This window comes from Nyctereutes procyonoides, unplaced genomic scaffold (genome assembly GCF_905146905.1).
Source record: "Nyctereutes procyonoides isolate TBG_1078 unplaced genomic scaffold, NYPRO_anot_genome, whole genome shotgun sequence".
Taxonomy (NCBI): Eukaryota; Metazoa; Chordata; class Mammalia; order Carnivora; family Canidae; genus Nyctereutes; species Nyctereutes procyonoides.
The window spans coordinates 4,614,724-4,636,654 of NW_026575028.1; the positions used below are offsets into that span (position 1 = coordinate 4,614,724).

Genomic DNA, 21,931 nt, shown 5'->3' on the forward strand with positions numbered 1-21,931 from the left:
TTTTTGTTTTATTTATACTTTTCGGTATTTCAGGGATCATCAATGGTGGAGAGATAGGCTTTTATGATACGGAAAAGCATACTTATTCCTAAAAAAAAAAAAAAAATCCTCACTCAGCGAGAATCCTAAGCACTCTATTGGATTTATCTCTAAGAATCAAAACTACCTGCACCCACACAGCTTACTGATCGCATCAGCGTGGCTTTGTTTAGTCCGCTGGTTTCATCAACCCAGCTTTACTATTCCAGGTAACACTTGCTCAAGACGATAAAAGTTGCAAATAAAATAAGTTCATTGTTTGTTTTAGGGACTTTGCAAAAGGCATTTAAACAAGCATCAAATGATTCCACTTTTTAACAGATAGCATCAAATGAGCGTCTACTCTCCAAGGCTCTCCCAAACTCTGGCCATGCTGTGCCCACCAATCCTTAACTACCATGTCATGATCCTTTGGGGTTTTAACACATTGCCCCATCTCAAGCAATTTCATTAGTCTTAGCGAAAGGCCCGGAACACACAGATATAACCTATCTGTGCCTTTGCTTCTCGGAGATGTTTCTAAGACTCTGTCAAGGGAGGGCATTGCTTCCCTGGGGAAGCAGGAACCTCAGATCTGCTCTCTCAGCAGGCTGATTTGGTGTTTTTTTCAGGCCTTCTATTGCTAACATATCTGAAATGCTGCATTTACGGAATGCCTTCTACATGCAGAGACCGAGCAAAGCACTTAACATGTACCATTCTAGGGCACCTGCTAATCGAATTGTTAAAAGATAAATTGAGGTATATTAAACATTTTAAGAGCTTCTTTGAGCAGAAATTGATTCCAATTGGGCAGCAGTCAGTCTAGCAGATAGAAAGGAGCTCCAATGAGTTTGTACCAAATGAAAGACTTTTATAGCCAGATGAGTGTGGGAATAAGGCTGTTATATTTGACAGAGAAGCAGGTTGGTTATTGCAAGGTTACTTCCCTTTACGGGAAGGCAGGGTCTATCAGGTGGGTTACCTAACTAGTGCTCATCAGGCGATTCCTGATTGATGGTTTAAGATGTCATTTCTAGGAGAGCCAAGACTGTAAGTATCGGTTTGGTGACATTAAGCTTAGCATGAGTGACTCCGTTTGGGGCCTGTTGTCTTATTTTTAATAAATCCCAAGCAGGTAGAAATGATTCCCATTTTGTAGCTGGGAAAGACTCAACCAATGTTAAGCGGCTTGCCTCCAGGTCATCCCATTAGTAAACAGCAAAGCCTGCTCTCCCAGGACCCTTCTGCCTCTCCAAGTTAAGGGAGACTGTAAAACAAAATACATACACGCATTCCAGGGTCTGGTTATTTTGGGGGAACCGATGATATTCTGCTCTCAATTACTCTGATAATTGCCTCAAGTAGACAGACTCCACTCCTCCTGGAAGACCTCAGCGAATAAGCTTCCTGAGAGGAGTCACCATGGCGGTCATTCCCATGGCCCCAGCCTTGTGCCCCAGGACTTTGGTTTCTCTTCCCTGGGCTTGGAGAATGTTAACCATGAGAGGCAAATGGCCTTCCATGGAAAATGAGCAATTATTTCAGGCAGGCACATTTCCCCCAAGGCACTGGTACAACAAGTTAGCAGGGAAGAAAGAGCTGGACCCGTTGTACAGCAGGCTGAACACAAAGCTCATTGTGATGTTTATGCATCCTCTATTCAGATGCCATGTGGTCCGGACTCTACGCCAACCTGCAGACCAGATTCTTTTCTTCCCCCTCAGTAGCAAATGTACATATTTGCTTTAAAGTAGGCAGAATTTGTCCATGGGTGGTCTTTGATTTGGAAGAAATCAACCTGAGTGGTGACTCACAAAAGCAAAGGTGATCTGACTCACTCCGTGCTGGGCCAGGGGATGTGTGTGCACAAATTCACTTACCCAGAAGAAGAAGTTAAAGACGAAGAGTAAATACTTCAGGTAGACGATTAGCCAGTCGTCCTGCTCCACCTTGTAATGGGCCATGGTTGCTGGGCCTGCAAAGAAGACACATGCGCTGGCAGGGGGCATTGCGGAGAACCACCTTGCCCTTCCCAGAGCCAGAGCCCCTTCCTAGCCTCTTTGGCTAGGTGGGTCGGAGGCTGTGGGTATGAAACTTGGGAGCAAAGATCAGGGAAATGTAAAGGCTGACGGATGCACAACAGACGTGAACTGGGCAGAATTTTTAGGCTCTCTGGATCTTGGTTTTGCCCCTTTGCCATGACTCTAACCTACAAGTCTTCCTACAGACTTTGCACTGGTCTTGTTGCATTCATACTCCCCTCTGCTGTGTCACCAGGGTCACAGGACACAGATGTACCTGTCTTACACACACACACACACACACACACACACACACACACACACACGTCTCCTCATGCACACCTGGCATGCCTGCTTGGCCCTGGACTCTGGCACTCAGGACCTCTGTGTGCCCAGGTGAGGCATGAGCTCCAGATCAGACAGTCCACACTGGAAAGGACCTCAACCTCACCCACTCCACCCCACTGGTCCCCTGTACCTCGACTTTCCAAACGAGGAAGTAGAGCAGCAGACCTAGTCATTTGGCAGAAGGAAGTACAAGAGCTCTGCAGTCTGACTCCCTGGGTTCAACCCAGGTCTGCCACAAGATACGCGAGACTCTGGGCAAGTCATGCAACCTCCCGTTCCTCAGTGTCATCATCTGTAGCAGAGATGATAATGATGCCTACATTGAAGGCTTGTTTAGAAGATTAAATCTATGTGAGGTGCTTAGCATAATCCTTGGCACACGTTAAGTGCTCAATAAATGTTAGCCATTACTATTAGCATGCATAGCAGGGATTAGGACCCAGGACTCCAGCCCTAAAATTCCTAGTGTTTGCCCTGGAGACATGCTCCCTCTCCTTGTCCTGATGCCCACTGATGGAGTCCCTGGGAACTGCGACACAGGTGGGGTGACACAGGTAGAGGAGGTTCACTGCACCTGGTAGTCCTAAGTGCTTCTCAGTGACTCTGAACAACGACCCTTGTACTTTCTTCTTCTCCTAGGCACCTGCCTGTGCTCTAACACTCAGAGTGGCTGCTCCCTGAGTAACTGGCTGTCTTGAGGGAACCTCTTTTATTATTTTTTTTAAATTTTTTTGGAACCTCTTTTAATCTAGAAACATAAGCAATGGGGCACTGGCTTTGCTCCCTTACATCTCTTTCTCCCTCACTGCCCCCCTCCAGCCACCCCTCCTTGCCACCACCCCACTCCTTTTCCTGGGTCAGTGCTGGGCCAAGCCCAGATCATTCCTCCTAAACCACCATTCTGCCTTTTATTTCAAGCTCCTGGGCTCCTAAGACAGGGAGAGGAAGAGAGAAAGGAAAAGGTGGCTTATTTGGGATTTCTATTTGCAGAACTTGAAGAAGGTAATATAAGAGTTTTAGTCTTCTGGTTAAAAAAGGACAAAACCCATTTTTCTCCAATTTTGTCTGAGAGGCAGTGTGGTGGAAAAAAAAATACAGAAGGAGAAAAAAGGAAGCCTATAAAAAAATGTGCAAAACATGGTGACAGATGGGGTCAGCTGGGCGACTGGAACCGGAGCTATTATGCGGTCATTCCACAGGTGGCCCTGACAAGAGCTCCTCTGCACCAGCGTGGGCCATTAGGAACTGGACAGTTTGTTTGGGGCCTGGCCTCTCCTGTCTGTAGCTCTCCTCCCAAACAGGGCCCACAGAACCATGCCACAGACTCTTCTAGACCTGTAAACTGGAGGAGTCAGGACCCTCTAAAGGAAGATCGTATTTCTGAAAAAGGAGTTGAGGCAGAAGACAGGATTTAACAAAAAGAAACACATTTTTAAAGGTAAAATTTCACCCATTAGTGGTGGAGACAGAACCACAGAATGTCAGGGTCATGGGAAATTTTGGGTTCATTAAGTCGACCTTCTGCAGAGACGGAATGTCCCCACTAACACTCTCTAAAATGACATGACTAATTGCTGGTCGCAGTTTCCTATCCCCCACTGCACCTCTGCTATAGGTAGGGCCCCATTCTGGGGGTGGCAGAGGCCCTGGAGAAGTTGGCAGTACCAGCTTGGAGCCAGATGCTTGGATCTACAAGCTAGCCTTGTCATTTCTCGGCTGTGTGACCTCGGGTAAGTTACCTGACCTGTCTGTGCAGCTCACATTTATTGGCCACTTATTATGTGCCAGGAACAGAATTAAGTGCTTTATACACGTTATCTTATCCCATGTTCCCAACAGACCTAGGAAGTACAAGTTACTTCCATTTTGAAAAATCAGGTAACAGAGGCTTAGCTAGTTACATAACCCGTCCAGAGTCACATAGCAAGTAAGAGGCAGAGGCAGGAGAGAGTGCAGAGCGTCTGAGCTGCCCAAGGTCTTACCAGTTGGGCGTGGCTCTCAGAACCAGAGCTACCGGGGGAGGCATTGAGGAAGGGACACAGATGGCTGGTTTCCTTGATACGTGTTCTCTCCGTTGGCCTCAGGACCCGAATCCCTCAGCGTTAGTGGGTACTGGCCACCTGGAGCAGACACTGCCTGGCACCCCTTCCTGTGGGGTGCAGCAGGGTTAACTCCTGGCATGTAGGCAGAAGTGCTGTACGCAGTTTCTTAGAGTTCTCATTTTGGGGGCGTATGTTTCACGTGCATTTGAATAAATGACATGAAAACTGCCGTTGTAGGGTACGGAACTCTGTGTGTTCGTTAGGCCAAATTCGTTAACAGCACTCTTCACATCTATTTCCTTACTGATTTTGTATCTGCTTGTCCCTCTCTCTGTTGAAAGACTCCCACAGTGACCATGAATTTGTCTCTCCTTCAGTTCTGTTCATTTTTACTTGAGACATTTTGCAATTATTTATACAGAGTTGGAGTTTTGGTATCATCCTGGTAGATCGATCCTTTTGTCATCAATAAATGTTATTCTTTATATCTGATAATCAGAAATATCCTTAGACTGAGGAGGGAGCATGTCTCTCCTCACCCTTTCCTTCTTCCTGCTGCCTGGAAGGTTGATTAAAGGACTGCAGCTCAAGCAGCCACTTTGAGCTACGAGTTGAAAAGAGCAGTCATAGTTTAAAAAAAGCTTGAATCTCAGATGATTTGAGAGCTGGGCAATCTTTCTCAGGGAAATCAGTATGCACAAGTTTCCCTTTTTTTTCAATGCAAACATGCTCCTTTACCTTAGACCTTCTTCTGGCTGCTTCCCTAGGCTTCATTTGGAAATATCTGCCCGAGTCCCCTCTCCCGAATCCCTAACCCACTGCCATCCTGCACTGATGCCACTCTGGCACAGCTGAATCCTCACCACCTCACATCACTGGGCTCTCTCTCAGCATGTGGCACTGTGGCCCAGCCCCTGCCCCCTGGCTTCTGGGACCCGCACTCCCCCGTCCTCCTAGTCTTTCCTTTGCACGTCAACCTCCCCTGTGGCTCCTTCTTCCCCCTCCCTGGGGTCATTCCCCCACTGTCTCTTAATGGTACTCACTGCCTGCCTGTGGGTGTCTGTCTCCTGCTCACCATCTCTGCTGCCACGGGTCTGGTTCAGACCTTGCCATCTCGTTCTTGGACTGCAATGCTAACTTCTTACCTGGTCTCTGGGCACCCAGCAGCCACAGCCCGTCCACGCCTGCCAGGGGACTCTCTGAAATGCAAGTCCCATCAAAGATGACTTCACTGAACCCCTTCCTGCCAGTCGACATCACCTTCAGGACACCACATGCCCTTAACTTGACTGCTTAGTGAGCCGGGACAGGTGGACAGGGAAGGGAAAGCAACCACCATCTTAGGAGAGGGGCATGCCTAGCCCACTTACCAGATGGGACCCCAGGCAGGCCGATAGCTGTCCTGAGTACACCCTCTACAGGACCTTGTTTTCCTTGGCCTCCGGTGTGGTTAGAGAGTTAATACATGGGAAGAGGGGTAGGGGTGGGGGTGGGGGCGGGTGTTCTGGGGGTGAGAATGGCCACAGTGGCCCCTGGAGAGGAGAAAAGGAAACATATGCTCCCTGACCCAACAGGTATGGAGGGACCAGGGCTTCTGAGCCTCTGAGAGTTCTGAGGAGTGTCTGAGGATTTGCAGGGAGCAGACTTTCTAAGTGGGTTTTACTTCTGTCCAGGGGAGTTGCACTTCCTGAACCAATGAGAGGCAGTGTCCTTAAGAGGCAAGAGGCAGACAGTCGGGGCAGGCAAGGCAGAGACACCTGCTCCCCTCAACTCCCACCACCCCCGGAGGTGGTGCTCAGCATCTGCCGTGGAGTCCTGCACTAGTCTGAGAACATAGAAGAGGTGGCGGTGCCTCCTAGGGCCTCGCTTCAGGCAGGCTGATGTCTTCTCTGGCCTCTTAGGAGACCTGCTGCTCCTCCCTCTGGGCCTTGGCTCCCAGGTGGCCCACATTTGGAGTCCCAGCTCTGCAAGTGCTGCCAGCCACATGCCCCAGGGTCAGTGGGGTCCCTCCTCACCTTCCCCACCTGACTGCGGTGCCCACCTGCAACAGCAACTGGTCTGGGTCCTTTTCAGTGTTTTTAAAATCTAACAAGCTGCCCGATTTCGACTTTGTTGCGTCTGCTGCATTGTGCGGCCTAAGACGGGGTGGCTGAGCTACACACGGAGGTGGGATGCTTGGGCTTGGGCCCTTTCTTGCTGCCTGCATGTAGGCACCTTACTTCTCTTCTCTGGGAATCTATTTTCCCATCTAGAGGGCAGGACAGTGGCCTTCCTGAGAAGGGTCAGAGTTATCTGGGGTGGCTAATGACCTAATTTGCCCAGCACCTACTGAGGGGTTTCCCAGAATATTGGACTTTCAGTGCTAAAACCTGGGTCACCCCAGGCAAACCAGATGATGCGTCACCCACTCCCAGACGCTGTGGCTGCTGCTGGTCTGAGGACCACTTTGAAACAGTTCTTTAAAGCCCCTTCTATGTCTGCAGGTCCATAACCCTGCACTGTGATAATCCTTTGCATCTGAATAGACAGAACTGAGTGGGGAGGGGGGATGTGTGTGTGTGAGAGAGAGAGAGAGAGACCTCTCGCACAGAATTCACATTTGGGACGCAGCTCCTGCTGAATGTCAGATTTCCCAGCCAGCCTGGTAATGGGACTTCAGAGTGCCTGTCCCTCCAGGCCAAGGCTCTGAGCACACAACAAAGCCGGTGGTCAAGGGCAGCCAGAGGCCTCGGGCTGCTAATGGCACAGTCAGGACCTACACCAGAGGACAGGATTCTCAGAAAAGCAAGTGCACACGCCTTGATGGTGAAGGGATAGATTTGAGGGACTTTCATCAGGCCAGATGTGTGAAGTCATGAGCTGTGAGAACTGGGGATCATGATATCTTCTACTGCCACCCCACCCCGCCCCGAGGAAACGAGTCTCAAATGCAGAAAAGATAAAGGGTATGTGGAAAGAGCCCAGCTGGCTGGCTGGGAACTCGTGCTGCACAGGGCCAGGCCAGGGCCAGCAGCTGGGAGCAGAGTGGACCCTTCCTGTGGGCTGCTGGCAGCCAGAGCTGAGTCCCTTAACGGTGATGGGTGGCAAGGGAGGCAGACTGTCAAAGTCACAGGTGAGTACATTGGCACACTTGGCCCCTGGGCCAGCCCCAACCTTCACTCATTCAACAGATGTGCACGGAGCACCCAGGAGGTGCCAGGAGCCATGCTCAGCACCACTGGCGCTAGTCCTACAGAGCTCAGGGCAATGGTGGGGGCGGGGACAGGCATGCAGATGACCCCTACCCCCTGATGGTGGCACAGAGGAAGTGGCAGTGATTCTGCCACATGGGGACATTTGATCTGGATGTTTGGTCCTTGAGGTTACTGTGGGCAGAACAGGAAGGAAGGCTGCTCAGGCAGCGGGGACGGTGTGATGTGAGCAGAGGCCGAGAGGCCTGGCTGGCACAGCAGAGAAAGGCTAACAGATCAGATTAGGAGCTGGGCCCAGTCTTGCTGCCACACTTCAGTTGTGACTCCTCCCCTTTCCCTCCACTCTCTACTTCTGGTCTTGCACAGACTTCTTCTGGGTCTGCTCCCATTCACAGCAGCTCAGGGTGGGTGGGGGGGGTCCTGACTCTCGACCTCCTAAGAGGTGAGCACCCTGTATCTGAGGTGGCGGAGGGGACTCCGGGGGAGCGAAGTGATTCTACAATAAAAACAAAACCAGTGTGCATATGCTAGGGACAAACCAGACCATACCCCATCCCCAGCCTTTCCGCTCAGTAAGTGCCAGTTTCTACCTCTGGGTTTGCGGCCAGGAAGCAGCCATGCCTGCAGGATGGCAAAAACAGTTGGAAAGGAAAAAACACAATCTGAGTGGTTGAATTTATAACTTAATTTAGGTTCCTAATGAAGCCTGGTTGCAGTCCTGCGTAGCGTGCTTCTTTCCCGCATACAGACAGCTTTGTCCTTCTTTGTCTTTGTCTTTCTCTCATTTAATTTCCACCTGCTGGACCCGTTCCTGGTGGGTAGACAGTCTTTCCAAAGCCATCAGGAAAGCGGGGTTTTCTCCAACCCTCTGAATAGGTTAGCTGAAAGATGCCCAAAGGGGCCCTGAGGGAGCCTTTTGAGAACTGAGCGAGCCAAGCCTGGGGTAGGCGTGGAGGGGTGGGGGGGTGGGGGTGGATGACACAGGGCCAAAGTCATGCTGCAGATAGGTAGTAGGGGAGAGATCTGGTCTCCTAGTTCCATGGCCACCAACAAGATTTTGATTGACTGATATAATAATAATAATTAAACACTTGCTAAGTGCTAACTACGTCGTGCTAGGTAGGCACTGAGCTAAGCGCTGTACGTGCAGTAAGTAATTTATTACTAATAGGATCCCATGATGGTGATACTACCCCTTTTACAGAAGAGGAAACCAAGACATGGAACTAGAAAGTGGAGAGACATGAGCATCGTGGATGCAGATGTTTTACTTTGGTCTGGACAGTTCTAGTTTTGGCTTCTTGTAACTTCTTTCAGTTTGGTGGCCTCTGGTTGAAGCTAAGAACAAGGAAGCCTTCCTCAGGCAGAGACCCCAGGCAGGGCTGGCATGCCTGGGTCAGGAGTACCATGGTGGCTGTCTCCACCAAGATACCAAACTGCTTGGGGGAACCCGGCGGGGGGGACACCACTCTCCTGGTCCTCCATTTCCTCGACTTCAAGGCTGAGGACTTGGCAGCTGCTAGGGCTACAGTGGGCCATGGGGTGGCCTGGGCCTCTGGGCCACCACCAGTTACTTTTATATGACCACACTTCTGGTGTGCAGGTAAAGGAATGTGGGCAACTCTTCTGGACCAAACTTAAGGTTCGATTGCTAACTATAGTGTCATGTGGATGGTGCTGTAGGCGGAACCTGAATTAAAATCCTAGCACTAAAAAGTCTTAGTCTTTATACTCAGAGAGAGATGTTCTCCTAAGTACATGGGTTATTTTTTTACTTCATTTCCAAGTGCCAACATGCATTATGTGGATCAGTCAGGGCTCCATTCATAACCTGAAACAGGTGGTTTGGCTTTTTCCTTGTTCTCCATATTTATAAATAAACTGAGGTTTGGACCACCCTTTCATATGTTTTTCCTGGGTCTTTTTGTAAATTGTAGCCTAACCCCATGAAATGAGGACCTCCCTAGTTCTTCTGACAAGCATCAATGAACACACAATGATAACTAGTCAGCAGGTTAGAAGACCGGGTGTGAATGCCAGCAGTGTGACCCTGGGCATCAGCTTCCTCTTCTGTGAAATGGACCTGATGCTGGGCCAGCTTTGTCTCCCTTGCAGGGTGGTGTGAAGATCTGGCAGGATGGAGAGTTCACAAGAACTGTGTGCACTGTAATTTCTTAGTCTCAGTGCTACACAAAAACAAAGGGATCATTACAACCAACTCCCTAAGAGCTTCTCCAATGGAGGAAAATGTGTGGGTAACCCCTAGAGAATACATTAGCCGGAGGCCATGTGTCTGAGAGCTGGAGATAGTGTCTCACGGCCCCTGCCCCTAAGCCCACCCACCTGCTAGTAGACTCTACCTAGATGATCGTGACAGGACACCTGTTCCCTGGTGACAAGAAGAATCCACCACAAAAAATCAGGACCTTACCTGAACATAGCAGATTGGTTCAGACAGGAGGGTCATTTTAAAAGTAGAGGAATACAGGGGCGCCTGGGTGGCTTAGTCATTTAAGTGTCTGCCTTGGATCAGGTTATGATCTCAGGGTCCTGGGATCAAACCCCAATATTGGGATCCTTGCTTAGTGAGGAGTCTGCTTCTCTCTATCCTCTGTGCCCCCCACCCCTGATCATGCTCACGCTCTCTCAAGTAAATAAATAAAATATTTTTTAAAAATAAAGAGTGACACAAATATTAGTAAGATTTAACTATGGTTAATAATAAGGTGAGCTCAAAATCAAGTAACCAGTGGTGGAAGGAGACAGGATAAGAATTATAGAGAATTATGTTTTCTATAGAAGTATAGAGGAATCAATTTGGGATTATACATTGGACCCTAGAAATTGCCCACTGACACCAGGAACAAGCTCCTTGGGTTTCCACTTCCCAGTCTGAACTTATGAAAATATATTGGGACATTATTTTTCCTAGTCTTCTCTTGCTCTCTCCCCCTCTCTCTTTCTTTTTTTTATCATTCATCAACATCTTACTTTCTAAGCTCAGTTTCTCCCAACGTGACCGTAAAATTCAACTTGTATATAATTTCCTGCTGGATAGGTTGGCCTAAGTTCCATTCAAAAGGTTCCTAAACTCTCCTACATTGACCACTTGAAATTTTCCAGTCTGAAAGTGTGACAAAAAAATCACTTTAGTTAGATAAGTCTTCCTTAGAATGTAGATATGATTAAACATTACTCACTTGTATTTTAGTGCAAATTTGTTATATCGGATGATTTCCTCTTTTTCTAAACTTTTAAAATTGAAACTTAACAAATATAAAGTGCAGAGGTTTTAATTGTATAGCTTTTAGATCTTTTTCAAAGTGCATACATGCATTCAAGGCTATGTGTTTTCCTCTGAGTTCTGCTTTGGTTGCTTTCTGCACATTTTGACTTGCGGTGTTTTCACTTCAAAGTATTTCATTTTGAAGCATTTTCTAATTCCCACTGCAACTTATTTCTTGCTCCAAGATTATGTGTGTGTCTCTTGCCTTTAAAACATTTTGGGAATATTTTAGTAGTCTTTTTCTTCTTTACTTCTGGCTTGATTCTACTGTGGCTACAGAACATGCTCTGTGTAATTCCAGTCCTTTGAAATTTGTTGAGACTTGCTTTATAGCCCAGAAAACCGTTCCTTTCAGTGGAAGTTCCATGTGCATTGAAAAGAATGTGTAGCCTACAGTTTTGTTAATCATGTTACTAAAATAATAAACGTTATGAAATAAATAAATAAAATATTTATGAAATATAAAATATTTAAAAATAAATAAAATAAATAAATAAAATAAAAGGCAAGGGTTACAGTGGTCATGAAGCACCTCATCTTGGCTCTCAATAGGGCAAGGCTCCGTCATCAAAGCAGGACTAATGAGGTCATTAAGCCCAGAAGGTGATGATGTACCCCTACCCATTCCCTCTCTTCTCACTATGACCCAGTCCTCACTCCTTTGACTCAAGAGGACTAGGTTTGCACCTACTAGCCCCACTTCTGCTTCTGGCTTGCTGGTGACCGTGAGCCTCAGTTTCTCTCATTGGTAAAACTGGAAGGACTATCTCACTCACTGACCACTTCTGTATCACCTAAGGCTCTGTGTATATGATCTTATGCCTATTATTAACAATGGCTAATATTAATTGATCATGTGCCATGAGTTGGGGATGGTTCTAAGAACTTTTTTTTAAAAGATTTTATTTATTTATTTGACAGAGAGTGAGAGAACACAAGCAGGGGGAACAGCAGAGGGAGAAGGAAAAGCAGGCTTTCCACCAAGCAGGAAGTACACTGTGAGGCTCAATCCCAGGACCCTGAGATCATGACCTGAGCTGAAGGCAGGTGCTTAACTGACTGGGCCATCCAGGCACCCCAGTTCTAAGCACTTTGTAAGTAGTATCTCTTTTACTCCTCACAGTAACCCTGTGAGTGGGCATGAGCATCATCCCCACCTCACAAACAAGGAAAGGGAGATGGAGGTCATAGAGCTTGCCAGGGTCCACACTGTTAGTAAACAGGGGTGGCATTTAGAGTCAGACAGTCTGGCTTCAAGGTGGACTCTTCTCGGAGGGACCATATGTTCCAGTCTGCCCACACAATACCAGTGTCTCCAGTACAACCCTGATTTGCACCTACTGACTACACATATTTATTGGTAGTGCCCCTTTTCATGTAAAAAATGTCCCAGTTTAGATGTTCAATCCTGGCCTTCATATTGATTCACCACTGTCTCATATTGCTTGTCAATAATACCCATTATTCCCCAAGCCCCTGAATTTCTTTGCCCTATCCCCTCCATATGCTGTAGATTTCCCCAACCCCCTACGTGCTCTTACACACAGGGCCACCAAGCCCCAATCGCTGAGTCTAAGGCATTTCTCTTAACTACATCATTTGCTAAAATCTGAGTTCAGTTCTGTACCCTGAACATCCACCACAGCACCCGGGTGATCACCAGATGTTGAATGGAGGAATGAACAGATGAACACATGCACTCATGGGCCATGGGAAAGCTCCTGAATTTTCTAAGAGTCATATAAATATTTCTCACACAGTTTCCCTGGACATCTAAGTCAAAGATGATGAAAAGATAGAAGCAAAACTCACCCTATCCCTTCTGTATCCTGAACCTGCATGAATGTGGAGGAATCTGGTGGATGTTAAGCCAGCCCAAGGACTGGCTGTTTCTCCCCAGAGCTTTCTGTGTCCCCTCCACACCATCCCCTCTTTCCCTTCATCTTTCAGTTCCAGCCTCAGGTGAGAAACACAGACCTCTGTCCAAGGTATGCCAAAGTAGAAAATCCTTTTGAAAATCACCCAGATGACGACACACTAACAGGGACAGGACAGCCCCTGCTGGTGGGAAACACCCGGTAAATGGTTAGATACTTCCTCATGGAATCAGACCTCACAAGGAAGCACACAGCAGGAGAGGCAGCCTTGACAGGCTTGGAAGATGAGTGTGCAGATAACCCCCTTCTGAACTGCACACCTTCTTTTTCTTGCCTTTGCACCCACCCTTCGAGATGGCTGTCCAGTGGAGGCTGGGAGAGTTGGGAGCCCCGGAGGCCCACCCCAGTGGGACCTCAGCACCAGTCACCTGCGGCTTCCTTCCTTCGTCCTGTACAAGGCTCAGCAGCCAGGCAGTGGAGCCAAGCCATGAGAGCTGGGAGTGTGTGTGCACCGGACCTGAAAGGAGCTCATTAAATAAACAACTGCCCGATCCGAAGGAGGCAAGCCATTCTGCCTGTGTTTCAGAAATGTAAGATTTCTAGTCTTGGAGACAAGGTGTTTGAGAGCCTTGAGAAGCCACCTCTGGTCCTAGTGGCCCTCCCAGACTCCCTGGCCAGGAGTTAGAAGCCTCAGTCCCCTGCAGTGGCAGCTAGTGACTAGGCCAGGTCTCTCATTTAGTGGTCTCAGGTGCCATCACCTCTACAACTGAGGGGGCTGAGGCTCCTCTGGCAGACCCAGAGATCCGTCGCTGGCACTGTTGGTGTCAAAGTCAAGACTCTCTGGTCTGGGCTATCATCAGGCTCTGAGGAAAAAAAAAGTATTTTTTTCAACCTCCAGCCAGAGTTGATTTCTCTATCCAAGCTTGGTACTAAGAGCATGGAGATACCTCCATGAGAAGCCTACCTTAGCAAGAATGGAGGTTTCGGAGGTGGCCCATTCGGGGAATGCTCAGGATTTATATGGTAAAGAGCAAGGGCAGGAGGAAGGCCCCAGAGCCTAAGGTATTGGGGTTCAGCAGAGGGGTGGCTCATAGGAATGCAACAAAGACAGGGCAGCTACATTACTCAACTCCAGGGTGAGCTGTGCACATCAGGGGCCCCATGAGAGGCTGCCCCTGGAGTTGTGCAGGGCACTGTCGATGCAGGTGTGTACAGCTGCCCTGGCAAGCACCCAGCTGCTCATTTCTGATCTTTCTCTCTCTCGCCCTGTGCTGAGACTGGATGTCTTTCATTTGATGAAGCCAACTGCGTGGACTCTTGACTTTTATTAGAAGTTTGCAAACAGAGGCCGGGCAGGACAAAATACATTAGTGGGCAGACATTTGGGGGCTGGTATGACTGACAACCTCCCACCCCCATGTAAATTTTTTTAAAAAGGCTTTATTTATTTATTTGACAGAGAGAGAGAGAGAGAGAGAGAGAACGAGAGTGTGAGGCACAAGCAGGGAGAGCAGCAGATTCCTCGCTGAGCAAGGAGCCCCAACATGGGGCTCAATCCCAGGACTCCAGGATCATGAACTGAGCTGAAGGTAGATGCTTAACCAACTGAACCTCCTAGGCAGCCCCCTGTGTACATTTTTAAACATATAAGCCTTAACTTTGACCTGCAGATAGGTATCCTCTTCTTTCTTCTAGAGGATGGGAAGTGGATTAAAACTGATTTAAATCTGATTTCTAAGATAGCCAAGACTGTTAGTGGTCTATCAAAAGTTGCTTCCCTTCCCTCATTATAATGAAGTTGTAAGTGGATACGTGGCCACCTACGTAGCAACCACATGTCCCAGAACTCTCAGCAGCTAGATCTGGCTGAGTGGTAGTTCTTGACAATGGGATGTGAGTAGAAATGCCACTTCCAGGCTTGCCCCTGCACATCTCCACGATCTTTCCCCTGACAGCAGACCACAGATGTGCCTGAAACCCAGCTTCCACCACACATGAAGGAGAGCACACCAGAGCAATGGTTCTCTAACTTTAGGGCACATTAGAATCACCTGGAGGGCTTTTACAACCATAAGCAGCTGGGCCACCTGGCCAGAGATTCTGATTCAGAAGGTCTGGGATGGTGCCTGAGAATCTGAATTTCCAGCAAGTTTCCAGGGGATACTGATGATGCTGGTCCAGGAACCACCCCTGGAGACCACACCCTGCTCTTGGGTATGATAAAGAAACAAGAAGGCAGGAACCCGGATCCCTGTGTGACTGTGTGGAGCAGAACAGCGTGCCTTCCCTGGACTGTTACAAGAGAGAAAAAGAAACTTCTCTGCCCTGTTGTGTCTCTGGTACAGAAGCCCAGCTTTGTTTCTAACTGAATCCTACCTCCAGGAGTCTTCTCTGTATAATGTCCCACTCGAAGAGAAGAAAGGAAGTCCAGTGAGGTGGTCGTCAACCAGACCAGTGCCTAGAGCCAGGATGCAATTGCAGGTGGAAGGCTCCCAAGCCTGACCTGGTTGACTTACTTCCCAAGTCCCATGTGGCCCTGCATCCTGTCTCCTTCTCAAATGATTGCCAGGCGCTTCTTCTCTTTGCCACCGAGGCCTGAAGCTTCACTTCACTGTCCAGTCACTGAGCAGCTCAAGATAGTCCAGCTGCCCCCTCCATGCCACTCATCCAAAGTCACTTCTGATTGCCAAAGCCAGAGGCAGCTTTTCAGACTTCATCCTGCCACTTCACCTCTGCCAAATTTGAAACCACTGAGCCCACCGCACCATCCTTTTTTTGAAAGGTTTTATTTATTTATTCATGAGAGAGAGAGAGAGAGAGAGAGAGAGAGAGAGGCAGAGACACAGGCAGAGGGAGAAGCAGGCTCCATGCAAGGAATCTGACATGGGACTCAATCCTGGGTCTCCAGGATCATACCCCGGGCTGAAGGCAGTGCTAAACCGCTGGGCCATCAGGGCTGCCCTCACACCATCCTTCTGAAGCTCTCTCTTCCCTGCTGGTGTCTCAGCCCCACCCTCTCCCAATCCTTTCCGTATCTCTAATTTGCTCTAATCTGTGCTTCACACCACCAAGTCTCCTCTCCTCAGTCTCATTGGCTGGGTCCTCTTCTTGGTGCACTTCTTTAACTAAAGGCTGGCACTCCCACTGGAGCAAAGTGGGGACCAATCTTTGTGCTTTGCCTCCTGCCTTCCTTTTCAACCTCACTCACACCCAGTTCCGCCTATGTCTCCAATGCCGATGACTCTCAGAAGCCTGCTGGGCCCTAGGCTCACTCCTGTGGCCACAGGTCCTGCCAGCCCAGCTGAAGCTAAGTCCGTATCTCCCCTACCAACCCACCCATCCTATATCCCTAATCCTAGCAAGTGACACTCCCATCCTTCCACTCATCCAGTGCACCAGTCTTCAGGATTATGTTCTGCTCCTCCTCCTTTTTCAGCATCACCCCTTGCTGCCCCAAAACTTATTACTTCACCAAGATGAAGAGGAGATAGTCACATCAGTGTCATCCAACAAAATGCACAAAGTGCAGAGAGAAAAGTGTGTCTTGGGGTGCTGAAGAGTAAGTACTATGAGCAAGAGTCCCAGGACAAGTGGTAATCGGGCAAAGAAGTGGGAATTAGCAAATTGACAAAGCAGCCATATGCCAGGCTCAACATTCTGGACCTGATTATAAAAGCAATGGGCACCAGTGGACTTTCTGATTCAGGGATTGATAGAATTAGAGTCACCACTTATGAAGTAAGATTAAATAAACCCAAATGGTTTAGCAGGTTATACACCAGATCCTAGGGCTGGGGAACAAGCATTCCTTTAAATTAATTTTTTAAAAATTCCCCATAGAGCCCAGGCATCTGAAGGGAGAAGCAGGCCTGGCTGCTTCAAATCTCTGGCTGATTTTCTGGGGCTCTGTAAGGCCACAGCAGTGGACACCGTGTTGTCTAGGGCAGTTGAGGGCAGGCCAGCCTAGCCCACCATTAGTCTAAAAAGCTGGCTAAGGTGGCCTACCTGGACCAGGCTAGGGGAAAAGTGAAACCCTAAACCCAATGAGGAAAATCACCCTTCTCTGAACAAGGAGCAAAGGGTTTTAATGTTGACACATCAGGTCTCAAAGACACCTTAAAAAAAAGAAAAACTGCATTGCCTACTACACTTCCAGCTCCCTCTAAAAACCAGCTTCATTTTAGTGAAGAATACAGTCTATAATTTAGACTCGGAGGGGGATCTATATTAGAATGCTCCCCAGTCTTCATGAATGAGTGGAGGTATGATTTCCATCCAGCAAGAGCTGCTCTTTTCATCTCCACCCATGTGGAGACACTCGAGGCCCTCTCCAGGTGGGGGCTGCTTGGTCATCACCCCCAAAGGAAGGCTGGCGCTTGGCATGAGGGGGATGGGGCTGGGGAGTGTATGTGCTCCTGGAATCCAGGAGGGGACAGGCACTAAGTAAGGGTGGTCCTCTCTCCCCATGATTCTCAAACAAAAGGGGATTGCTGAGAGGATGCCAGGAACGTCTGCTGACAACAAGGGATGATATTTATGGAGGCATTAGCAGATGGGGTTTGGCTGTGGCTGGGCAGGCAGAGGCCCAGGTGTTGGGGGGTCTAATTCAGGATTTCCATCACTACTTGCCAGTACTTTGGGCAAGTCACCGCCTCTCTCTGTGCCTCAGTTTTTTTATGGGAAAGTTGGTGTTCTAGCAGTACATTCTTTCAAAGAAATTTGTATGTAGAACCAAACGTATAAAACAGATAAAGTATAGCTTCTTGGGCTGAAGGGGTGTGCTAAGTCTCCTTCCCCACATTCAAGCCCACTTGATCACTGTCTCCCCCTTTCCCCTCCTCACCTGAAAGCTGGAACCACAAAGAAATCCAGCTCTAGCACTCCGTGAGATTCTATGAGCTTTTTAATTCTTTGATTGCATACTGTCCCCTGCACTTGTCCCTGGTCAAAATAAGCAAGGGGAGAACTGCTGGGATCTACAACATAGAAATCTACATCCTGTATCATAATTTTAATTTTTTTTATTTATGATAGTCACAGAGAGAGAAAGAGAGAGAGGCAGAGACATAAGGCAGAGGGAGAAGCAGGCTCCATGAACCGGGAGCCCGATGTGGGATTCGATCCAGGGTCTCCAGGATCGCGCCCTGGGCCAAAGGCAGGTGCCAAACCGCTGCGCCACCCAGGGATCCCTAAATCCTGTATCATAGATGCATGAGACCCAGAAGTGACCTCTGAGATCATGAGAAAACTTTCATTTTATAGATACTTCCACTTCTGTTGACCCCCACCTGGCCCTAGTTCCACCCCATTGTTTTCCTTTTTTTTTTTTTAACTAAAGGAAAATACACTTAATATAAACTTGTACCCACCGAGCAACCACTCCTCACTCCCCCTATCCCGGGCTCCTGGAAACCTCTACTGAGCTTCCTTATGGATTTGCCTACTCTGAATACTTCATATCAATGGAATCATATAACATGTGATTTTCTGTGTCTGGCTTCTCTCACTTAGCATAATATCTTCAAGGTTCATCCATGCTCGAGCATGGATTAGTACTTTATTCTTTGTTATAGCTGAATAATATTCATTTATATGTATAGACCACTTTTTGCTTATCCATTCATCTGTTGGTTGACATTTGGGTTGTTCCCGGCTTTTGGCTATAGTGAATATAGCTGCTATGAACATTCATGTACACATTTTTGTTTGGGCACCTATTTTTAATTCCTCTGGGTAAAGCCTAAGAGTGGAATTGCCAGGTCACATGTTTAACTTCGTGAGGAATTGCCAAATTGTGTTCCAAGGCCTCACCTCATTTTTTTCAATATGGCGTCTGTCCTAAGCAAGTGGGCCCGAGCATACTGGGCAATGGCTGCAGCCCTGCATGCTGGCATGTGGTTTGCTACTTCTGTCCTCTCCAGGCTTTAGCTCACTGATGGCTTGCACAGAGGATGGGAATAATAACGATAATAATAATGACATAATTATTACAGTACTTCTCACAGCAACTAAAGATCCTTAAGGACCCCCATTTTACATATGGAAAAACTTACTCAAAAACACACATCCTTGTCTGAAATACAGGTCCACCCTTGCATCCACAGCCTGTGGGCTCTAGAGGAGTCTTCCTACCCTCTCTCCCCTCCCCCACCCCCAGCCTCCAGTCTGGAGATCCTCCTGCCCAGGCTCTTGGTGTCTGTTTCCCAGGAGCATGCCCTGGTCTGGCTCCTGCCAGGCTACTTCATGAGCTGGGCTGCCTTCCAGGTTCTGCCACTACATCAGGCTTCTCTGATTAGCGCCCAGCTCCTAGCTGATGATGAGACCACCTCTGCCCAGTAGACTTCTGGCATAGCTGGGCCCCGCTCTCTGCCCTCAGCTAGGGCCCCAGGGACACTGGGGCATGAAGATTGAGAGAGCTCGCTCCCCTTCCTCCTCAAGGCAGCTGCTGGCATATGTGGGCTCACGCTGACCATCACAGTTTTCCAGACCCTGTACACAGCCAGGGAACCTGAGCCTGGACTGGTCTTTGGCAGCACCTGAGGCCATGTGATTCTGGCAAGGCAAAAAGGCTGTCAGCTACAGACAAGGTGGGGCAGGAGGCCAGCCAGCGCTGCCCTCTCTGGTAGGTTCTGCTCTGCCAGCTAAGGCACAGAGTTGGGGTGGAAGCGACAGGTCTTCCCTGTCACCCACCATCTACCCACAGGTGATTCAGTCAACAGCCAGCTGCAGGTCCCTGCCAGAAATTCAAGAAGGCCAGAGGGCTGGGTGGCCATGACTCTGAGAGCAGAGGGACAAACTCCCAAACATCCACAGTGAGCCAGATGGACGTGGGAGATGCTCTGGGCCCCATGGACCTCCCAAGGTTGGATTTAGGGCTCAGACTGGAGCTGGAGACTCATGGGACATCTGTTCTTAGGGACCAGAGTATGATTTCACTGTTGTGTGTGTGTGAGGGCGGATGGGGTGTAAGACATAGCTCCTTGAAGTAGTCTAGAGGATGTGAAAGGAACTCTGGGCCCCAAGTCAACGATGACCCCAGCTCAGCAAGGACTCCTACCAGGTTTGACTCAGGGACCCAGGTCCTCAGATGTACAGGCCCTCTCTGTTGTCCTCTCCTCCAGGATGGGATTCCCTAGCTGGGGGCAAAGTACTCCGCGCAGCGGCCTCCCCAAGCCCCCAGCTGCAGCCACTATTTGCTTGACCTGGTAGTCTCTGGAGAGCTGGCTGGGAAATGACACTGGGTGGAGCCAACAGAGGACACCTGTGAGCTTCAGGGAGGAGGTCCTTGCAGAGCAGTTTATGCATGATCCTGAGTGCAGGTGGGAGGGGGGCTTTTCTTCCCTCCACCATTCCTGGTGCTAGAAGGGTGCTGGGGATTGAATGTGAACGCGAGCCTGGTTCCCTATGCTTTGGGTTGTAATATATGTGGAAGGAAAACTGCTGTCATTTTTACCAGCTGTGTAAACTTGGGCAGGCTGTCCTAAGTACAAGAGCCAGTTTCCTCCTCTGTCCTATGGGGATAAGAAGGCGCTTAAGGACCTCAGAAAGAGTAACCTTGAGGACCAGTTAGCACTGGTTGACTGCCACCTGCTCCCTCCCGACCCCGCCAGCAATAGCAGCCTCCTTTACGGAGAAGAGGGTAGTCAGAAGGCTCTGCACTCTGGCAGGGATCAGCCAGGCTGGAGGAGAGATGCTCTTGGGTGGAAGGAGGGGTGCCTCTGGAGAGGCCTTCATTATGGGGCACACTAACTGGCTCTTAAGTACATTCACAACCTACTTGCTGGGAATCAGAAAGGCATAGACACTCCCTTCCCGGCAGCAAGAAAAAAAAATGCCTGAATGACATAAAAACTTGTCTCCTTTCCCAGAGAGTAGGATTTATACAATTTCTCATTTGTTTTCAAAATAGTTCTGTCCTCTGGAGCAGGATACCATGGCTTAGCAGTAAGCTTAAAAGACCATTTCTTCCAAGGGGTTCTAAGTTGGAGGGCCTTGAAATTATAAGAATGAAAATGTTATATGTGCTGGGGTTCCCTAGGTTTTAGCAGGTTTCCCAAAGAGGTTCATGACCACACCCAACAAAAAGATTAAGATTCCTATTTTGGGGAGTTATAGACAAGGCCTGAATTATCAACTCCCAGGAGAAAGGCCTTGTGTTAGGCACAGAATCAGAGCCCCTGTGGGCCCCAGGGATGCCATAAGAGGCTGAGCTGGGGCTAGAAACCAGTATCCCAGGTATCCAGACCCTGGTTGAGCTTGATTCCTATGTACCACATGGACCGACAGAACCATGTTCTCATATATACGAGGGTGAGGAAGAGAGCATGTATGCATCCAAATTTAAATTCCAATTTTCACTTCGGGGCTTGGATGTAAATCTGTTAGGTCTTAAGTCCAGAAAGTGATGTAATTTATTGGACAGAGTGTGGAAGCTGCTAAGCTCCCTGATAAATAAACCATGTTTCTTCATCTCAGTTCTGTGAAAACATGTTTCCTAGGGACATAGAAACCCCCTTAGAAAGTGCTAGAATCCTCTCCCTGCAGGAGAGCCAAACACATAGATTCTTGTCTTTTAAAGATATTTGACTCTTCTGGGCAAGGAAATAATGCACTCTCGTGGCAACTAACCAACAACCCCCGCACTGTTACCCTAATTCTTTCCAAAAAGAAGGAAGAACTTAGTTCCATGAGTTATAGAGGGAGGATGTTATAGAAACAGACTTGGCATCAGAACACTCTAGATATTGCCCACATCGGCTCCTGAACAATGAAATGTACTGATTACATCACCATTAGCATCACTACTTATTGTTTATAAAGTTTAGAGAGCTGCTGCATGTCCCAGGACTAGAATATGGAGAAGGAGCCTGTCCGCTCCCATATGTTGGCCAGACTCAGAGGGTAGATGTCATTTCTCGTTTCTGCCTGAGTAGGTCTGAGAAGGGCTGCCCTCAAGTGCATATCTCTGATCCTCAGCCCAGTGCTTGGGCTTTAGGAGGACTGCAGGCTCCTGACACTGCCAACAGCCATGATCTCTGAGCTCCCACTGCCTCTGGTTGTTACTGAGCCTATTAATACTAGGACATCAGGAAATAACAAGTCTACAGTGCTTGGGAAGTGTGAAGAACTCTAAAAGGATGGCTCA

At 48.5% G+C, this 21,931-nt stretch overlaps 1 protein-coding gene across 3 annotated transcripts in view; it reads right to left on the minus strand.

Moving 5' to 3' along the window:
• The window catches only part of TSPAN11 (tetraspanin 11), a 75,165-nt gene that overhangs the window by 40,982 nt on the left and 12,252 nt on the right, over positions 1-21,931 (minus strand). For all 3 annotated transcript variants that reach the window (XR_008663180.1, XR_008663181.1, XM_055315617.1), the window contains exon 2: positions 1,902-1,996. Coding sequence is in view for 1 of the 3 variants with exons in the window: in XM_055315617.1 (XP_055171592.1) it covers positions 1,902-1,985 (84 nt within the window). In the remaining 2 variants the exon portion in view is untranslated. The remainder of the gene's footprint in view (positions 1-1,901; positions 1,997-21,931) is intronic.